Below are 18,626 nucleotides of genomic sequence, written 5' to 3'. Positions count from 1 at the left end.
CCATTGAAGTCCTTTCCTGGTCCCTTTCTGCTAGGTCCTTCTAAAGGGCCCCATGAGCATTCCCCTTCAGGGACTGTGCCCAGAAATGAGAGAAACTAGACCCTGATCTGAGGACCAGCATCAGAGCCCAGGGAGAGGAGGACCAGGTGAAGCCTCTGAGGACAGCCTGGGTCCCCCACTGCCCTATGTCTGGGTCTGTGCCATGCCACTGAGACTGGAAAGAATGCCCAGGGGTGAGGGTCTCCTTAGTGGGAGGAGACAATGACTAGATCGGGGTAAGGGCATGATAATAATCGTCAACTCTGATACAGTCAGCCGCTATTCTCACTTTTCTCATAACAACACGATGAAGTAGGAATAGTATTATTGGGACTACTTTCCAGTGAGGCACTGAGAGTTTAGATAATTTACCCAAGGTCACCCAATTAGTGAATGGGAGGCTTCAGAATCTGTGCTCTTAATTTGCCATATGGTCTACGGGTGTAAGTAGAGATGCAGTGATTTCAGAAAGCGGTTCAGAAATTCCAGTTGTGTGGGAATCCTCAGGATGGTGGGGTTTGGAGGTCTGGAGTTACCAGAACTGGGGTGATGCTTTCTTTCTTTTTTTTAAGACTTTATCTATTTATTTGAGAGCGAGAGCGAGAGAGAAAGAGAGATTGAGAGAATGAGTGGGGAGAGCGGCAGAGGGAGAAGCAGACTCCTTGCGGAGCAAGGAGCCCAACATGGGACTCGATCCCAGGACCCTGGGATCATGACCTGAGCTGAAGGCAGACGCTTAACCAATTGAGCCACCCAGGGGCTGGGGATGATGCTTTCAAGGCACAATGTTAAAACAGGTTTCCATTGAGGACCCGAGGGCTTTAAAATTAGGATGACTAACGCTCCCTGGTTTTCCAGAACTGGGTCCTGTGACATGGGATGGTCCTGGGCAAACAGAAGTAAGTTTACCAATCTATCTGTAACAAAAGGGCTAGGCTTGAATCATTGCCACAGACTTCAGGACCCACCTGTGGGCTAAACTCCTTCTTGCACCTCCCAGGCTAGAGATTCACAGAGTGGCATGCTGATGAGGAAGATGGGCAGAATAACAACCAGCCAGCAGCAGCTCTTCCCAGACACTTGGGAGGAACCGACTATACCATCAAGGGGCTCTACAGTAGGGACACCACAGCCCTCAAAGATTAGTGGAAACAAGGTGCCTTATGGTGTGGCCAGTCCTAACACAATCAGGAAGGCTGAGGCAAATTCTCAGGTGAGATGTGGCAGCCAGACAGGCAGCATGGACCTGGTGGTCTCAAAGGAGGCCAGAGGCAGGGCCCAGCCCACTGCCTGCAGGAAGTTTCTTTTCTGGTTCCTGAGACTTCATTCCTGCCAGGGATGACCTCTCATCTACCCACCTGCCTGGTAAACCCACTTGACCTGCATTCCTAGGCCCAGCAGCTCTTACCCTTCTCCCTCTCTGGCTTTGTCCCCACTTGTTACATGACCATGTCTGTTTGTCAGTCTCATTGGTTGCAAAGATCTGAAACTCACTAATGCAACACCTAGAGGATTTCAGTATAAGGAGATTGGGTTCTGAGGCACAGAAATGCTATTAGGCCTCAGGAGGGAGAAGAATGGGGCAAGAAGCTGAAGGAATGTAGGTAGTGCTCTCTTCATTTCTAGGTACTCTTTGTGGTCTCTTTCTTTCAATCAGTTTTCTTTGCTTCTCTATGTATTGGCAGAAGGTGGAATATTTACATAATTTCAATTCCAGCCGTACCTAGGGTCTGACTGACCATCCTGAATCTCAAAACCAAATTCTCAAGAGAGACCCTCTCACTGGCCCAGCTTAGGTCAGATGCTCACCTTTGGTCCAATCAGCTGTGGCTGGTAGGTGAGTTCAAGCAGTACAAAAATGGATATGGAGGACCAGTCCCAGGAGGGTCAAGGTTTTTGGAAGAAGAGTCACCAGAAGCTGGCTAGACACTTTCACTTTCTATCATATAGATTTCCTAGAACTGATAGGTAACTGTGCCTTCCCTTCCCAGAGTTTATAAAATTTCTTTTGTGGGTCCCTTCGTGCTTGGTTCAGTGTTATTCTCACTCTTGAATATTATAAAAATTAATTTGGGTAACTGTGGTAAACCATTCAAAAATCTAGTTCTTTTTTTTTTTTTTTAAAGATTTTATTTATTTATTTGACAGAGAGAGAGACAGCGAGAGCAGGAACACAAGCAGGGGGAGTGGGAGAGGGAGAAGCAGGCTTCCTGCCGAGCAGGGAGCCCGATGTGGGACTCGATCCCAGGACCCTGGGATCATGACCTGAGCCGAAGGCAGACGCTTAATGACTGAGCCACCCAGGCGCCCTCAAAAATCTAGTTCTTAAGCCTGGTGAGCCATCACCTCTACCTTACACAGCACCCTGTCTTTTTCTCCTTTGTTTTATGGTTTAGGATCTGGCTACTCAAAGTGAGACTGACAGACCAACAGCATTGTAGTTCTTTTTTTTTTTTTTTTTAAGATTTTATTTATTTATTTGAGAGAGAGGAGAGACAGAGAGCATGAGAGGGAGGAGGGTCAGAGGGAGAAGCAGACTCCCTGCTGAGCAGGGAGCACGATGTGGAACTTGATCCCAGGACTCCAGGATCATGACCTGAGCTGAAGGCAGTCGCTTAACCAACTGAACCACCCAGGTGCGCCCCAGCATTGCAGTTCTTATTAGAACTGCAGAATTCCCCGCCCCCTCCCACATATTCGAGTAGCTTCTGCATTTTAACATCTCCCCAGGTGATTTTCATTAAAGTCTGGTAAGCACTGGAGGAGCTTCTTGTCCTATCTCTCCTAATAGACTAGAAATTCTGATGGCAGGGTCTCCATTCAGCAGACGTCTGGCATACACTTTTTATGTTCAAAGTGCCTTGCATTGTCTTGCAAGGGACAAAACTCCTCAAATGCAATAATGAGGGGATTAAAACTTAAAATAGTGGTTGAAGAGGATAAATTAATTACATGGTATCTGAGTTTTGCTTTGAAATAATCCTACAGGAGGTGGAGGGAAGTTGGAGGTATAGAGGAAGCAAACATGGGGTGATGGAAACATTGAGGTTCATTATACTATTCTTCCTACTTTTGTGTATTTTTGAAATTTTCCATAATAAAAATTAAAAAGAATAATGGTGGAATACATTGTAAGAAATTATCTAGCTGCTTAAAATAAATTTGTTTCCTGGCCAAATGAAGTAAATGAAGTAAATCCATTCCACTTCCAAGTGGGATTGCACAATTCCTGTCAGAGACTTTTGGAGGATGCGTGCAGTAGGAAGAAGTTTGGAACGTTGGTCATGTGCAAATGATTTTCTAATTTTGCAAAAGTCAGGGTGGTAGTCAGTTTCTTTCTGTCACTTCAAGCTGAGACTTGAGGAAAAGAAGGGAAATTTGCCAACTCATGTAATTCATCAGTCCAGGGGCCATCAAATATGGCCATACTAGGGCACATATCCCTGCCTCCGTATTGGCTTAATTCTCAGGCAGGCTCTTTCCACGATAGCTGTAGGGGGTTAAATAGTGTACGCCCCAAATTCATGTCTACCCACAACCTCAGAATAGATCTTGTTTGGAAATAGGGTCTTTGCAGATATAATTGGTTACGTCAAGATGAGGTCATACTGGATTAGAGTGGGCCCTATTTCCAGTGATTTGTGTCCTAGCAAAAAGAGGAGAGGACACGTCGACAGAAGAGGAGCATACACAGAGGAGGCCATGTGAAGACAGAGGCAGAATGGAGTGATGCAGCTAAAAACCAATGAATGCTGGGCTGCTGGGAGCCACCAGGAGCAAGAAGAAGCAAGGAAAGATTCTTTCCTAGAGCTTTCAGAAGGAGCTGGGCTCTGCTGCCCTCTTGATTTTGGATTTCTAGCTTTCAGAACTGTGAGAGAATAAAGTTCTGTTGTTTTTAGCCACCAAGTGTTTGGGAATTTGTTACAGAGTCCTAGAAAACTAATATTAATACCCTGGGCAACTCCAGGATGGCCACCCCAGAGGAAAGGAAGAGACTTTTTCTCAGTATTTCTCAATATTTCTCAATTAGAATTCCTGAGGGAAGATGCGATCTTTGTTTCTTGGCCTCCTTGGACCGTGTGTCAATCCCTGAACCAGTCACTGTGGCCAGAGGGAAACAGTGCTCTGATTGGCCAAATATAAGTCCACTGAGGAGCCCTATCCCAATTAATTATATGGTATCTGAGTTCTGAGGTTAGCCTATCCCAACCACACAGTGGAAGAGTGGACCTCCTCTTACCATAAGGAGGAATGAATAAAGAGTAGACAAAATTAACACCAGTCCATTACAAAGAGAAAAAGTTGATTCTGCAAACTATATTTACCCAGGAATAGATTTTTAAAGATATAAAGGAAGTAGAGATTTCTCAGAATAAGTCAGGGCCAGGGCAATCAAATTTCCTTTTATGGCAGGTCCCTGAACTGACAGATCACAGATAGTGTACTTGATGTACTTGATAGTCTGTTGGCAAACTGGGTCTTCAGCAGGGCCTTTAACAATCTCTGCCATGAGATCCTTATGGATAAAATGGGAAAAATGAGTTGGATGATAGTACAATTAAGAGGAAAAGTAACCTGCTAAATGACTGGAGTGAACCTTTGCCATTATATTTGTCCACTCAATATGCAATCCCTTATTTTGGAATAATTTTCTAAAAATAATACAATATTGGAGGACTGTAGTGCCCTGGCTCCCACCGTGGAAGCAGAAAGAAGGTTCTCCTTTTCACTTCCTGGCAGCTAGGACTGAAGCGTGTGAATTGGGCCCAGCCACTCTCACCACGGACTTTGAATTTTTAGGGGATGATGCTAAGAGGCAAGGGTAGTGTGGAAAGTATACATGGTGACAGCAGCAGCAGCTTGAACAGTCTTGAAGTGGTGGTGTTGAGTATTCACTGGCAGTGGTGGTCATGGCCAAGCCGTGGTGTAAGTGACTGTTTTGCAGTCAAAAACACCGATTGGCACAATGACTGTATTTAAAGGATCCAAGTCAACTTGTAGGGTGTTTCCACTGTTTCAGAGCTCTGTTTCCAGCCCTGCCTTTTAGTTTAACATGAATATCAAAAAGTAAATGTTGTATGAAAGTATGATATTTGGAATTATGAAGGCAACTGAGGATCTTGATCTCTTCTGTCGCTTGGACCCCAGCTGGAATGCTGCATCCAGTCCTGGGCACTAGTCTTTCTTCTTTTTTTTTTTTTTTAAGATTTTATTTATTTATTTGAGAGAGAAAGAACAAGCAGTGGGGAGAGAGAGAGAGAAGCAGACTCCCGCTGAGAAGGAAGCCCGAAGCGGGGCTGGATCCCAGGATCCGGAGATCATGACCTGAGCTGAAGGCAGACGCTTAATCGACTGAGGCACCCAGGTGCCCCTGGGCACTAGTCTTTTTTTTTTTTTTTTTTTTTTTAACATTAATGGACTCTTTTTTTTTTTTTTTTTCAAGATTTTATTTATTTATTTGAGACAGAGAGAATGAGAGAGAGAGAGCACATGAGAGGGGAGAGGGTCAGAGGGAGAAGCAGGCTCCCCGCTGAGCAGGGAGCCCGATGCGGGACTCGATCCAGGGACTCCAGGATCATGACCTGAGCCGAAGGCAGTCGCTTAACCAACTGAGCCACCCAGGCGCCCTGGGCACTAGTCTTTTATGAAGGAAATAGGCAGACTGGAACCTGGTCAAAGAAGAATGATCAGGACAGGGCAGGAAATCAACCATAAAACATGAAGAACAGTAGAAATGGGAGCTATCACATTCCCTGCCTCTGGAGAAGGGGGACTTGGTGACATGCACACTTGGATCTCAGATTTCCTAAGGACCAGTGCCTATTATTACCTCCTTTCTAAGTGGGAGTGTCTACTGTGATTTTTCTGTCCTGGTCTTCCCATTGTATATTGGATGTATGGGTGGGGGGTAGATAACTTACAGAAAACTTGCAAGTTTAGTACAAATACTATTTTGGATTGAGAGTAAGCTTCTGACATGATGTCATATTACCCTCCAAATCTCATATGTGTATTTCTAACATAACCACAATACAACCATCAAAATCAGGAAATTAACACTGATACAATAGTATCATCTTATCCTTAGTCCCGATTCAAGTTTCACTGGTCATCCTCAAAATATTTTACAGCAGAAGGATCCACTTCAGAATCACAGTGTTGCATTTAGTTGTCATTTCTCTTTAGTACCCTCCAGTGGGGAACAGTTCCCCAGTCTTTCCTTGACTGTCATGAACTTGATATTTGTTAAGATTTCAGGATGGTTATTTTCTAGAATGTTTCAAAATTTGGATTTTTCTAATGTTTCCCATTGAAATTTTAAGTATTTTGTGGAGGAGATACTTTGAAATTATGTAAATATCTTGTTACTCATCAAATGTTCATTTATTTATATCAGTATGAACTCATGGTTTCTTATTTTGTTCAATTGGCTGTAAACTGTTCCTATCAATATTTATTTTCATGCTCAAATTGTTCCAGACTTGGCCAATGGGAGCTCCTTCAAACTGATTTGTGTGTTATTTTGACACATACTCACTATTCTTTGAGCCCTTCTTACTTTTTGGTACATGAATTTCTAGGCTCATCTTGTAATATCCCTGGTCCATTCCTGAAATCAGCCTTTTCTCCAAGAATACCTAGTTCCTTTTATTGGAAAATGATGTTTAGAAACCAAGATTTGAGTGTTAAATATGCTCATTGCTATTGGGAAGTTTCTGCTCCCAGCAGTTCTCCCAGGTATTTACTTATATTTACATGTAAATATATACACACACACACACACCCCTGTATTTATTTCATTATCTATCTATATATTGAAAACCATGAATTCACACCAATTTCTCTAATTCCAATAAAGTGTCAAAGAGTTCATTTTTGTTTTGTCCTTGTCTATATTTCTCTGACAGTCAGAAACTTAGGTGACTCTCATTAGCCATATATATAGTTACTTCTTCTTCTTCTTCTTCTTTTTTTTTCAGTGTTTTGTTGTTGTTGTTGTTTTTAAAGATTCCATTTATTTATTTGACAGAGAGAGACACAGTGAGAGAGGGAACACAAGCAGGGGGAGTGGGAGAGGGAGAAGCAGGCTTCCTGCTGAGCTGGGAGCCCAACGTGGGGCTTGATCCCAGGACCCTGGGACCATGACCTAAGCTGAAGGCAGTCGCCCAACCAACTGAGCCACCCAGGTGCCCCATATAGTTACTTCTAATCAGTCTCCCTGTATTTAACAATCTCCTCATCCCACTTGGGCTCTAACACCCTGTGCTGGGCTGCCCTAATTCACAGAAACCCCTAATACCCTAACCCCCCATGGATGCCCTCTACTCTGCTTGGGCTTTGACACCCTGCACCCTGTACCCTACTTAAGGCTGCCACCCTCCCCACTCATCACCCCATCCTCTCTTCATTTGATTGGGCTTTGACACACTGTCTATGAGGTTTAGACTCCTACCTTGCTCATCCCTACCTAATGGCTTTTGGACTGAATTGCTCAGAAAGAGGATGAAGGGAACTTGTTTTATAGTTTACAGGACTCTGAACCTGAGGAATCATCTGGACCTGATTCAGATGATGAAATTCTTGACCTGGAGCCTGAGCCTGAAGTCTTAATAGGCTCAGCCTTTGGGGGATCTGGGAGGAGATTAATGTATTCTACATGTGGGGGAAATCTAAATAATTTGTGGCCACTGGGCAAACTGCAGTGGTTTAAAAAAGAGGGCTGAAGAGTCTTTACTCCTCCACCCAACAAGAGGAAGACACATCTACTCCCTTTGAATCTAGACTGCCCAATAAGTTAACTAAAATACCCAAATGAGTGATGCTGAAGGCTGGGCCTTACAGGGTTTGCATCTTCTTTACCTTGTCTTGAAATGCTCCTTCTTGGAACTCACTCTCCAGTTTGTGAGGCAACTCAAGCAGCCGTGTGAAAGGCCTTTATGGAGAGGTCCGAGTGGAGAAGAGCCAAGGCCCCTGACCCACGACCATTCTAAGGCAGCCTCTAGCCTGCACAAACTGCCTGCCGTGTGAGGGAAGCCATTCTGGAACTTCCAGCTGTGCCTGTGGCCATGTGAAGCAGAACTGCCAGTCAACCTACACGATTAGGAGAAAGAAACTGTTAGTTTGAAGACACTAAGTTTTGGGGTGCTATCTTATGCAGCAACAGATCCTTGAAATAACGGTCTACCACGTGCCAGGCACTATTTCATGTCCTTCTGATCTACTGAGGTGAAAGAGAAATGTAAACTGACAGGTGCAAATAAGGACGCAGAGGAAATGCCACTAACCAGCTGAAGGTAGCCCGCAGGGAGAAGCAGGAGCTGGGTGGCTCTGGGCAGATCAGCACTGAACAGGCAAACTACAAAACCCAGATTCCAGTTTTTGGCCAGTCAGCCCTGCAACTTCCTCTCCAGGCATCTCCTCTGATGCGGATTAGTTTCCACCTGACAAAGTGGAAAGGGGGAAGAGGTGGCGAAGGTTGCCTTGGGTCTCTCTGTTTCTAAGACCAGTTCCTGTTTGGACAGCTGGACAATATTGTTCTGAACGTTTCTGACCTTCTGGACCTTCTGAAGCAAAAAATTTACGGATTGTAGGCACCTCTAGATGGTGGTGGGGGTGCTGATAAGGCTGGTGGGAACCTCACTGGCTCTGCATGGTCCCAAGGAATCAACAGCAAGTGTTTCTTTTCCTTGCTTCCTGGCCACAAAGAGGGTCCTGGGATAAGTCTGTGACCCCTAACCTCCCTACACTCCATCCTGTCTCTGCGCCATTATATGGATACGTGGAAGACGTATCTCCATTTCCACCTCCTCTCAGTTTTCAGATGGGGGATTATTTAGACCCATCCTCACTCATTGGACAGGCATTTTCTTCTAGGCATAGGCTGTTGAGGTCAGCTTCACCTTGACCAATTCCCTGGTGAACAACTCTTAACTTATGTGTTTAAAATAACTTAGCGGGATGGGGTGCCTGGGTGGCTAAGTCCATTGAGCATCCAACTCTTGACTTTAGCTCAGGTCATGATCTTAGGATCATGGTCTCAGGGTTGTGAGATCGAGCCCCATGTCAGGCTCTGTGCTGGGCATGGAGCCTGCTTAAGATTATCCCTCTCTCCCTCTGCTCCACAACCCCCCACCCCATGCAGTCTCTAAAATAAATAAATAAATAATAAAGTTAAAATAACTTAGCGGGATGCCTGGGTAGCTCAGTCGGTTAAGCATCCGACTCTTGATTTGGCTCAGGTCACGATCTCTGGGTCGTGAGATCAAGCCCTGTGTCACGCTCTGTGCTGGGTGCGGAGCCTACTTAAGGTTCTCTCTCTCACTCTCCCTCTGCCCTCCTTTCCCTGTGTGCACGCGCTTTCTCTCTCTCTTAAAATAAGATAAAATAAAATAAAGTAAAATAACTTAGCAATAGTTCTTCCCTTCTCCCCTTCCCACATAATCAAGATGATCATAAGCATTCATTTAACAGGTATTTTAACAAATATTTACTCAGTGTCCACTATGTACTAGCTCAGTTCCAGGAGCTGAGGATATAGTAGTGAAGAGAGAAAGTTCCTGCACTCATGGAGCTGATCTTCTAGTGAGGGAGACAGACAACAATAAATATAGTGTTGGGTAGTGATACATGCTCTGAAAAAAATCAAGCAGGTTAAGTAGATTTGGGTGGGGGACTATTCTACATAGGATAGTCTGAGAAGACCTCTCTCTTAAGGTGACATTTGGGAGATCTGAATTAAATAAGGGTGATGAGTATTTCAGACTAAGTGAATAGCAAGTACAAAGGCCCTGAGGCAGGAAGAAATAAGCAAATTCCAGAGAATAGGAAGTAGGTTAGTGTGGCTAAAGCAGGTAGAACATGGTAGAGAGTGACAGATGTGGGTGGGGAAGAGAGATAGGAACCAATTAGATAGGGCTCCTACACATTTGGATTGTGTTTTGAATAAAATGGCACGATCTGATTTATGCTTACAAAGATCTTCCTAGATGCTGTTTGGAGAACAGACTGGGGAGGGGACAGGGAGGAGGTGAAAGCACAGTGATCAATTAGGAAGCTACCATTATAACCCAGGCCAAGATGATGGTAGCTTGGTCCAAGACAGTTATAGCAGAATTAGTAAGTGGTTAATTCTGATGATTTAAATATAGCACTGACAAGGCTTGCTGAGGGACTGGAAATGGCATTTTAGCATAAGAGAGGCACATCGAGGACACCTTTTAGGCTTTGGCTTGAGGAACTGGCTGAACAGTGGTGCCATTCTCTGAGGTAGGTTAAGAATGAGAGTGGAGTATAGTATAGGGAGTAGGTTGTCGGGGGAGGGGGGCAGGATGTATTGAGTTTGAGATGCCGGTAAGATAGGCACTTGAAAATAAGTCTGAAGATCTAGGCTAGAGATAGAAATTCTGCAATCATCAGCAAACAGATTATTATAAATTACTTCTAGGGAGTGTGTAGACAGAAAAGAACATCATGTGCTATGTTCTGAGGCCTTGGACAACTGCAGAAGACAGAAATTTTGTATCATTTATATACAGATATTATAAATCACTCCTAGGGAGTCTGAACGGACAGAAAAGAGCATCATGGACTATGGCCTGGGGTCTTCAACAACTGGAGAAGAGGAGGAGAAGCCCACAAGGGAGACAGAGGAGTGACTAGTGAAGTGAGGAAGATCAGGAAAGCCTGGTGTCCAGGGCCAAGTGAGGAAAGTATTCTACATGATCACAGCCAAGAGTCAACTCCTGAGCCTCAGTTTTCTCATCTGCGAAATGGAGATAGTAACAAGAACCTACATGAAAGTGTTGTTAGGATTGAGACGATGCATATAAAGCAGTTTGGCTTGTGCTTGACTGGCATATAGTAAACTCCCAAGCTATGCTAGTTATTGCTATCATTCCCTCCACTTCAGTTGGCTGCCAGAGCCCTCAGCTTCTCCATCCACATTAATAACAGCACTTCCGTGAGTCCTTCTCAGGGGTGAGGTGTCCCTGCTCACTAGGCATCAGGTGTGCCTGAAGAGTGGCCTCTGGGTAAAATTTGAACCGAGCAACTTCAGTGCCTAAGCCGCCCACCCAGACGTGCAAATCAAGCAGGGGCAAATATGTGGTAAATAAAGGTTTTGGAGCCAGAATTCTACCTCTGTCTCTCACTAGCTGTGGGATCTTAGGTAAGCTTCTTAACCTTCCTGAGCCTTGAACTCTTTTATCTGTGAGACAGGGACAATTCCTACTTCCTGGGATTGTGTCTGAGCTCACGTAAACTGTAAACAAAGCTGGCTGCTCTCCTGCAGGCCAGCAAGGGAGTTACTGAGGCTCCTTGCCACCCTCTCACTCGAAGCACGTATCCTCGAGGGGCGGGATGCACTAGAAGAGGCACCCACACACCCAAAACCGAGCTGAGTGGGCCTCTGAGATGCCCTAGGCTGGGCTGCCGTAGGCTGAGCCAGACAAGCGGAGACTCGTGCCCTTTCCCGCGGCGAGAGGGTGAGCGGCGCCTCCTTGCTGGGCCCCCGCATTGGTAGAGGAGTCTAGCCCCGCCAAGGTAGGGGTATCGAAGGTCCCAGAGAATCCCTCCGCGGCTGTCCCACCTCCCTCCCGGTGTTGAAGCCCGTTTCCTGGACAACCTTTCCCCATCCCTCTTCCGGACCCAATCAGGCCTACCGAGGCGCCCTGACTGGAGCGCCGTCGCGGCCCCCAACCCCTCAAGTCAACGACCAGCCGGCTCTCTGCGCCGCCGCGCTGTAGGCCCAGGCCCATACCCCAGCCCTTCAGCACCGCAGGAAGTGGCGGCGCCTCTCGAGGGGCAGCCAGGAGGAGGAGGAGGAAGCGGAGGAGGCGCGGCTCCGTAGCGACCGAAGCCACACGACGAGGGCTCGGGAGGAGGGCGGTGTGGGAACCCGAGCGCGCGCGGCGCGGCGCCCCGGGGAGCCCAGCCGCCCTCGGGGCGGCTCCGCCCCCTGCAACCCCCTCCCGAGTCCCCGCCCGCGCGTCGCGGCTCCGCCCCAGAGGCCCCGCCCTCCCGCTCGAGTCCCGAAAACCTCGCTCCAACCGGCTGCCCCGCGCCCGCCCCCACCCGCGCCTCGGGCGCACTTCTGGTCGCTGGGCGGTCGCGCTGGCCGGAGTCTCCGAGTTCCGCCGCCTGCCAGCCGGGGCAGCGCTCCCTCTTCGCTTCCCCTGCGGCCCCTCCCCCAAGCGCCGCGGTCGGGCAGCGCCTGGCCGGCGGCCCGCGGGCGGGCCGCCCCTCCCCGCTGTAGCCCACCCGCCTCTTAAAGCGGCGGCGGGAAGATGAGGTTTCGGGAGCCGCTCCTGGGCGGCAGCGCCGCGATGCCGGGCGCGTCCCTGCAGCGGGCCTGCCGCCTGCTCGTGGCCGTCTGCGCGCTGCATCTTGGCGTCACCCTCGTCTACTACCTGGCGGGCCGCGACTTGAGCCGCCTGCCTCAACTGGTCGGAGTCCCAACACCGCTGCAGGGCGGCTCGAACGGCGCCGCCGCGATCGAGCAGCCCTCCGGGGAGCTCCGACCCCGAGGGGCCCCGCCGCTGCCGCCTTTGGACGCTTCCTCCGAGCTGCGCTCGGGTCGCGACTCCAGCCCAGAGGCAGACTCTCACCCCGGCCCCGGCTCCGCGAGCAACTTGACTTCGGCCCCGGTGCCCTCCACCACAGCGCTGTCGCTGCTCGCATGCCCTGAGGAGTCCCCACTGCTCGGTAAGGACTCGGGGACTTTCCCGAATTTCCTCGGCGGGGTCCCCTGGACGTTCGCTCGTGCCCTCTTCCAGGATATCCAGCCTCCCAGTTCCGGATCACCGTCCCTAATCCCAGACAGAGGTTCCGGGCTGGATGGCGTGAGAGGGTGGGAGGCGAGTCCTTTTGGATTCACGTTGAAGACTGGGGTGGCGGTGGTACAAGGAAGCCGCGGGCCCCTCTGGCCCCAGGGCCCCAGAACCGGAGAAGGCCTTGGAGACTTCCCTGCTCTGGCTCACGCCTCAAGAAGTTTTGGAGTTTGAGTTTGCTTAGGGCTTGGAGCTGCCTTCGCCCCGCTCACTCTGGTAGGGACCAGAGGCAGCTCAGAGTAACCCACTCCAGTCTGGGACTCTGATGATGAGGCCTCCAGTGAGGAAGGAAATTGACCTCCCAGTTCACATCCAGTTCACTATCTTGTCTTTCCCTAGAACCACTCTCTCCTGAGTGGGTTAACTTTTCGTGAGCTTTTGGGCGAGTGACTTGTTAACTTCTGGTTTTTCATCAGTTAAATGGGGAAGATAAATGGTACCTAAGTCAGGGTTGTTTTGGAAGATTAGGTGAAACAGTGTAAACAAGTATTTACATTAATGAAGGTAAACCCTTAATAAATTGTTACTATTGTGTCAAGTTCCTCTTCTGTGTAGATCGCTGCCCTGGGGCCTTCCTACCCTGCTTCCTGCACCTGTAGGTTCCCCGAAACCTATGTGAGCAGAGCCCTCCCAAGGACTGGGGGTGTTTGTAGGAGTACAATGTGTGTACCACAGGGGCTGGAGGGCTAAACTGTAACCAGTCCACACCCAGTTGTTCCTTCCAGGGAGAAGCTTGGAGTCTCAGGTGTCTTGCCCAGGTGGTCAGAAGGGTGGCCACCAGCCTGCTGGGAGCTTGAGAGGGTGGGTTTGCGTTCCTCCTGTCCGGAGGAGGCTGAGCGGTTCCCTGCCGGCAGAATGTTTCCTTGACCTGTGATCTTCACAGGCAGTCAGGCCCAGGGCGGCCACAGGTTGTTCCCAAGATTATCATACTGGTGGCTGCTCATTTTTTAATGCCAGAGTTTAGAGATTGTTGTTCTAAGTGAGGGGCCCTGGCAGGAGGGCAGGCATCCTGCCAGTAGGAACTCTGTCACCTTCCCGCAAAACCCTGGCAGAGCAGGCCTTCTACATGCTCTTGCTCAATTTCTCCAATAATTACTTCAGTATTTTCATATCAAGTTTAGGAGGAAGCTCTTGGAATTGGTCAGACGTGAATTGTGGAAATAAGGGGACTTTTTTTTTTAAAGCAGAAAATTGAATCCCTTTGGACTTGGTGGTTAGTCTGAGAAGCAGACTGGTCTTATAAAATAAAGTTGAATATTTGCCCTGCTGTTAAGTGTCTGGCCTCAAGCACCTTACAGAGTTTTTCACAGTCTGTGTCTTGTATGTAAAATGGGGTTGTTGGTGTTTAACTCGGTTATTTTTAGGGCTAAGTGAGATTGCGTACATTAAGTACATGGCAAATAGGACTTGGGACTTGAGTTCCATTTTCTCAGACTCCTGTGGAGGTGGCTCTGAACAGCAGAGAGAAAGGGGGAAGAGAGAGGTAAGGCCCCAGAACCCAGAGAGGCCAGTTTTCATCTTTTTGTTTTTAATTGTTGCCTAGACGTTTATGCAGAAAAAAGAGAAATTAGCAAATTAAAGTGCCCCAAAGTTCATTAGATTGGTATTTGAGGTATAAGGTCTTCTCAGTGAAGTGCGAGGGCCCATGGTGCTTTGTTTTTGTTCTGCGACGGTGTTCCTAGTGCTTGGTGACCGGTTACTGGTATTTCTGAGCTGAATTTTGAATTGGCAGCGTAAAGGCACTTCCTGAGAGATAACATTTGGAGGGTGAGGAGAGGCCCTGGGTCTTCTCTAGTTTGGCCGCCTTAGTGTGACACGCATGGAACCATGTTTGGGCTGCTGCTGTGGAGGTCCCACAAAGTGAAGGTGGCAGGTTTTTCTTCATTTTAATTGAGCCCTTAGGTTTGAGTGGTTGGGTCAGCTCTCTGAATGGGGGCTCCTGGCTGAGAGGGGGTCTCGAGGAGGCTGAAAGTCTCTCTAGGAGTGTGTGGGTTGGGGGGAATTGAGCCCATCTGTTCATCTGAGCAGGTGTCAATCAAAGCCCTTGCGGGGTGGTTTTGAGGTTGATGGGAGAAAGCATCCGTAGGGTTTAGAACTGTGGCCTTTTCACTACATGCAGTTCCTTTCCTTGACGTGGCTCTACTTTCTGGTGTCCAGGGGTCTGGGCCAGACACTGTGATAAGCTCCTGTTTGGTACGTGGAGGGCAATGGGCATGCCCTTCCCTGGAGGAGCCAGACACCAGACCGGGCTGTTGATGGTGTCTGTTTGATCTCTCACGGGTTGTCAGAGCCTTGGATAGACTTCAGACAGACTTGGGCTTGAATCCTGCCTCTGTCTAGTCTTTGTGACATAAGGCAGGTTGCAGTGTGTTGAGCCATTCATTGTAGGCCCTGCCTCAGGATCCCCCCGTGGGCTAGTGGGAGGCCTTCAGGAGTAGGGACTGCAGCGGGGGAGGTGGGCCTTTCCTGAGTATTCCTCCAAGTTCCCCGGGGAGTTCTCCCAGAAAGTTCAGGCCTGCAGGCACTGTCCTCTTGGCCCTCAGGCTGTGTAGCATCTAGTCCACATAACGTGGTCACAAGGCTCCCTTTCCTGGCTGCCTGGGTGTTCGACCTGGGAGGAGCAGCGGTCTTGCATTTTCTTTTCCTGGAGTGTTCATCTTTGCTCAGATTTGGTGGCAACTCAACGTGACTTGACTGGTGCTGGCCTTGGCACTGCCAGCCCAGAGAGGGGCTAGGTGGAAGGTGGGCAGGACCTCAGGTTGGACTGGTTAGGGGAGGCAGGACTGACCTGGGGGCTCAACTTGGGCCTGGTACAGCTGGTACAGTCCCCTCAAGGGTGTATGGGGTGTGGGGGGTGAGTATAGGACTGCTTAAACCCAGAGGCTTCCTTTGCCCATCTATGCTTTGAAGAGATCCTCTTCATTTGTTCAAACGAGGACTCTAATCTAGAGGTGGGCACCAGAGAGCCATGGGCACCTGGACCAGCAAACTGCCACCGTAGGTAGCCAGGGTCCTGGGAGAGCACTTGTCCATGAGTCAACTTCCCCAGCTTTTGTGGGGGCTGTTAACCAAGCTTCTGTAGTGGTTTGTGCCCTTGGGAAGACAAAGCAGTATCTGCATCCCTGCTGGCTCTCAGCTCTCAGGTGTTTTTCCACCAGCATGCTATCCCCTTCTCCCCCCTTCTCACATATTCACACATGTGGACACAAGCAGGCTGCCCAGGACAAAATGTACTTTGAGGACATCTGTCCCAGCCCTCAGCTTGGGGAAGGGCTCTCTCTCCCCTTTGAGTCTTGGAGCCTCATCACTTTCTGGCTTGGGGTAGAGCCTCATCCTCAGAGTTGGGGAAGGCACGGGGAGCCTCCCCTTGTCCAGGTCTTTAACTTTGGGAGATTATGTAGCTAGTACTTTAAACTAGTTTGTCCTGTTGTTTTTCCTTGGGAAAGTAGTTTATTGGCAAATACAAAGATACACCTTCTTGTCTAACAGTCTGAGATTGAGAAATACCCTCTATGACTATTGGGCTTGCTTCCTTCCACTCAGCCTGATGGTGGCAGGAGTGATTCCTACCTGTTGCAGTCTGTCCCAGACTCTGAGCAAGCATGGAAGCCTCCACCTTATGGACCAGGTGGACACTCCCTGGGGCATGGGGAGCAGAGAGTCCAATGTGGGATTGGATTCAAACTGCAGCATCTTGGACCCACAGCATCCCAAGATGGGACTGTCTAGTTCCCTGGCCCCATCCCTCATTGTGCTGGGGCTGGAACTCGGGTATCCTGCTTCCCAGCCCAGTGCTCTTCCTTGAGGTTATTGCCCAGTAGACACCTAGTGCAGAGGCTCAGAGCAGGCTAATATGACCTAGAATTTGAGAGGATCCTTGCTAGGTATGTCTGTGTGTCCACCTGAAAGCTGGCCTGGACATCCTTGATGGCTAAGACATCTGGTAACTTCATTCATTTAGTTCCCACAATGCACCTGTCCTGTGCTGGGTACTAGAGCTGCAAAGAGGAAGATGACACAATGCCTCTTCTTTAAGAACAGTCCAGGCAGAGGAGGCATAATTAAACTGTGCTGATGTCATTTAGGGAGACTAAAATGTGTGTGTGTTTAGTCTCTCCCTCTCCTATCCATCCCACCTTTTCTCCCTTTCTTCCTTCTTTCTTTCTCTTATTCAGAAACCTAGAGTTGATATCAAAGTTCTTCAGTCCTGGTTTTGGTTGTTCCTGTAATTTCTGAAGCCTCAAATTAGCTCTGTTGAGTAATCTGTACCTTGCTGCTTTATAATGACTGTTATGAGACATCAGCAGCCATATGGTATTTGGGTAGCAGCAGGGTAGGGATTTCCAGGCTGGGACTAGACTAATTTATGGGTTGGGAACGACAGGACAGTTAATGCTCAGGCAGTCCCTGCCTTTCTGTGGATTTCGCCCAGGGAATCTTCTGGGCTTTGGGGGCAGGTCTGGGAGGCTCATCCTCTTTGGGCTTAGCTGGGCTCTGGGTGTGTATGAAAGTGGCCCAGTCTCCCTTTCCTGCTGTCTCTCTCTGTCAAATAAATAAATAAAATCTTAAAAAAAAAAGAAAGAAAGAAAGCGGCCCAGTCGTCCTGTGGCCAAGTTAAACCTAGTGATTTCTTCCTTGCTTGCATACCCAGTGCCTCCAATGCCATCTTCACTATTCAGTGTTCCCTGCCTGCTCCTGACAAGAAGCAGAGACTGGAATTCTGCTTGTAATAATATCCACCTGGAAATTCCAGTTATTCTTATCTGGTTAAGTGGCAATCCATTTGTCCTAAAACAAATGGATTGCCCTTGCAGCTTAAATCCTGTGGGTCCTGGCACTGTGGCCATTTTACACTTGGCTCTGGCAACGCCCAGGGTGGTCCGGGCAATGAGGTCACTGTAAAGGCCAGCGAGCCAGACCCTAACTCCTGGGGGAGTTCACCAGGCATGGGATTGTGAGTGTTCCTAGGAGCTGGACTGTGGCTGTGATTGTAAAGGCCCCAGTTGTGGGGGTCTCTGTGCTTATGTGGGCCTACGCGGGTCACCAGTTTGGGGAGAGATTGCAGATCCTGTTGTAAAGGTCAAAACGTCCAGGTTCGAAGGTCATGGTGGCTTAAGGTCAGGGGATAGGGTCCGGTTGGGAGCTGGTTCTGAGTGGACGTGGCCTAAAGGGATTTGTCCTTAGAAGGCAGAAGGGCTGAGTCACACACTCAGTGTTTCAGGTTCCACTTTCCAGCCTGGCCTCGGCCCGCCCCTTCCCTACACAAATGAAGGCCAGGAGATATATAATTGGCTGTTGCTGAATTCTTTGGCAGTGAATTTAATGTCTGGTCTGGGTGTATTATGTAGCTGCTTCCCTTTCCCCTGCCACCCCTCCAAAGCCCCTCACGAAGCCCAGAGAGAGGGAAGGAGTAGCTTCCATGGAATGCTGCAGGCTAGGGCTGTGGGTCTTTGCTTTTTCCTGTATTTTTTTTGTAAAAAGTAATGCAGGCTTATTGAAAATAACTTAAAAAGGTAAAAGAGGTAGAAAGGCACGCCTGTATTCCTTTCACCTAGAGGAAGCATGTTGGCGTATCTCCTGCTAATCTTTTTCTTGTACATATTTAAGAATATAGATGAACAGATAGATTGGTATAGATAGACATAGATAGCCTGGTATCCAGCATTTGTCACTTAAGATTCTTTCTCACGAGCTTGGTCCGACACTTTTAAAAACCCCAAAAGCTGTGTCATTCTGTCAGCTGAATATGCTATAACTTTA

General features: G+C 48.4%; 2 protein-coding genes across 7 annotated transcripts in view; one reads left to right on the top strand and one right to left on the bottom strand.

Moving 5' to 3' along the window:
- SPINK4 (serine peptidase inhibitor Kazal type 4) overlaps positions 1 to 12,203 on the bottom strand; it is a 68,748-nt gene extending 56,545 nt beyond the window's left edge. For 2 of the 3 annotated variants that reach the window (XR_004908574.2, XM_078061382.1), the window contains exons 1-2: positions 11,700 to 11,996; positions 7,900 to 8,130 (exon numbers count right to left, since the gene is read on the bottom strand). The gene's annotated coding sequence lies outside the window, so the exon portion shown is untranslated. Of the gene's footprint in view, positions 1 to 7,899; positions 8,131 to 11,699; positions 11,997 to 12,128 lie in introns of those variants that run through there. The other variant, XR_013443730.1, reaches the window with a different exon arrangement.
- B4GALT1 (beta-1,4-galactosyltransferase 1) overlaps positions 12,086 to 18,626 on the top strand; it is a 53,882-nt gene continuing 47,341 nt past the window's right edge. For 2 of the 4 annotated variants that reach the window (XR_004908573.2, XM_036065068.2), the window contains exon 1: positions 12,086 to 12,741. Coding sequence is in view for 3 of the 4 variants with exons in the window: in XM_036065068.2 (XP_035920961.1) it covers positions 12,324 to 12,741 (418 nt within the window). In the remaining variant the exon portion in view is untranslated. The remainder of the gene's footprint in view (positions 12,742 to 18,626) is intronic. The other 2 variants (XM_036065066.2, XM_036065067.2) reach the window with 2 other exon arrangements.

The sequence above is a fragment of the Halichoerus grypus genome, chromosome 14 (assembly GCF_964656455.1).
Source record: "Halichoerus grypus chromosome 14, mHalGry1.hap1.1, whole genome shotgun sequence".
NCBI lineage: Eukaryota > Metazoa > Chordata > Mammalia > Carnivora > Phocidae > Halichoerus > Halichoerus grypus.
The sequence above is the reverse complement of the archived record's forward strand: the minus strand, read 5'-3'. Positions and strand labels throughout refer to the sequence as shown.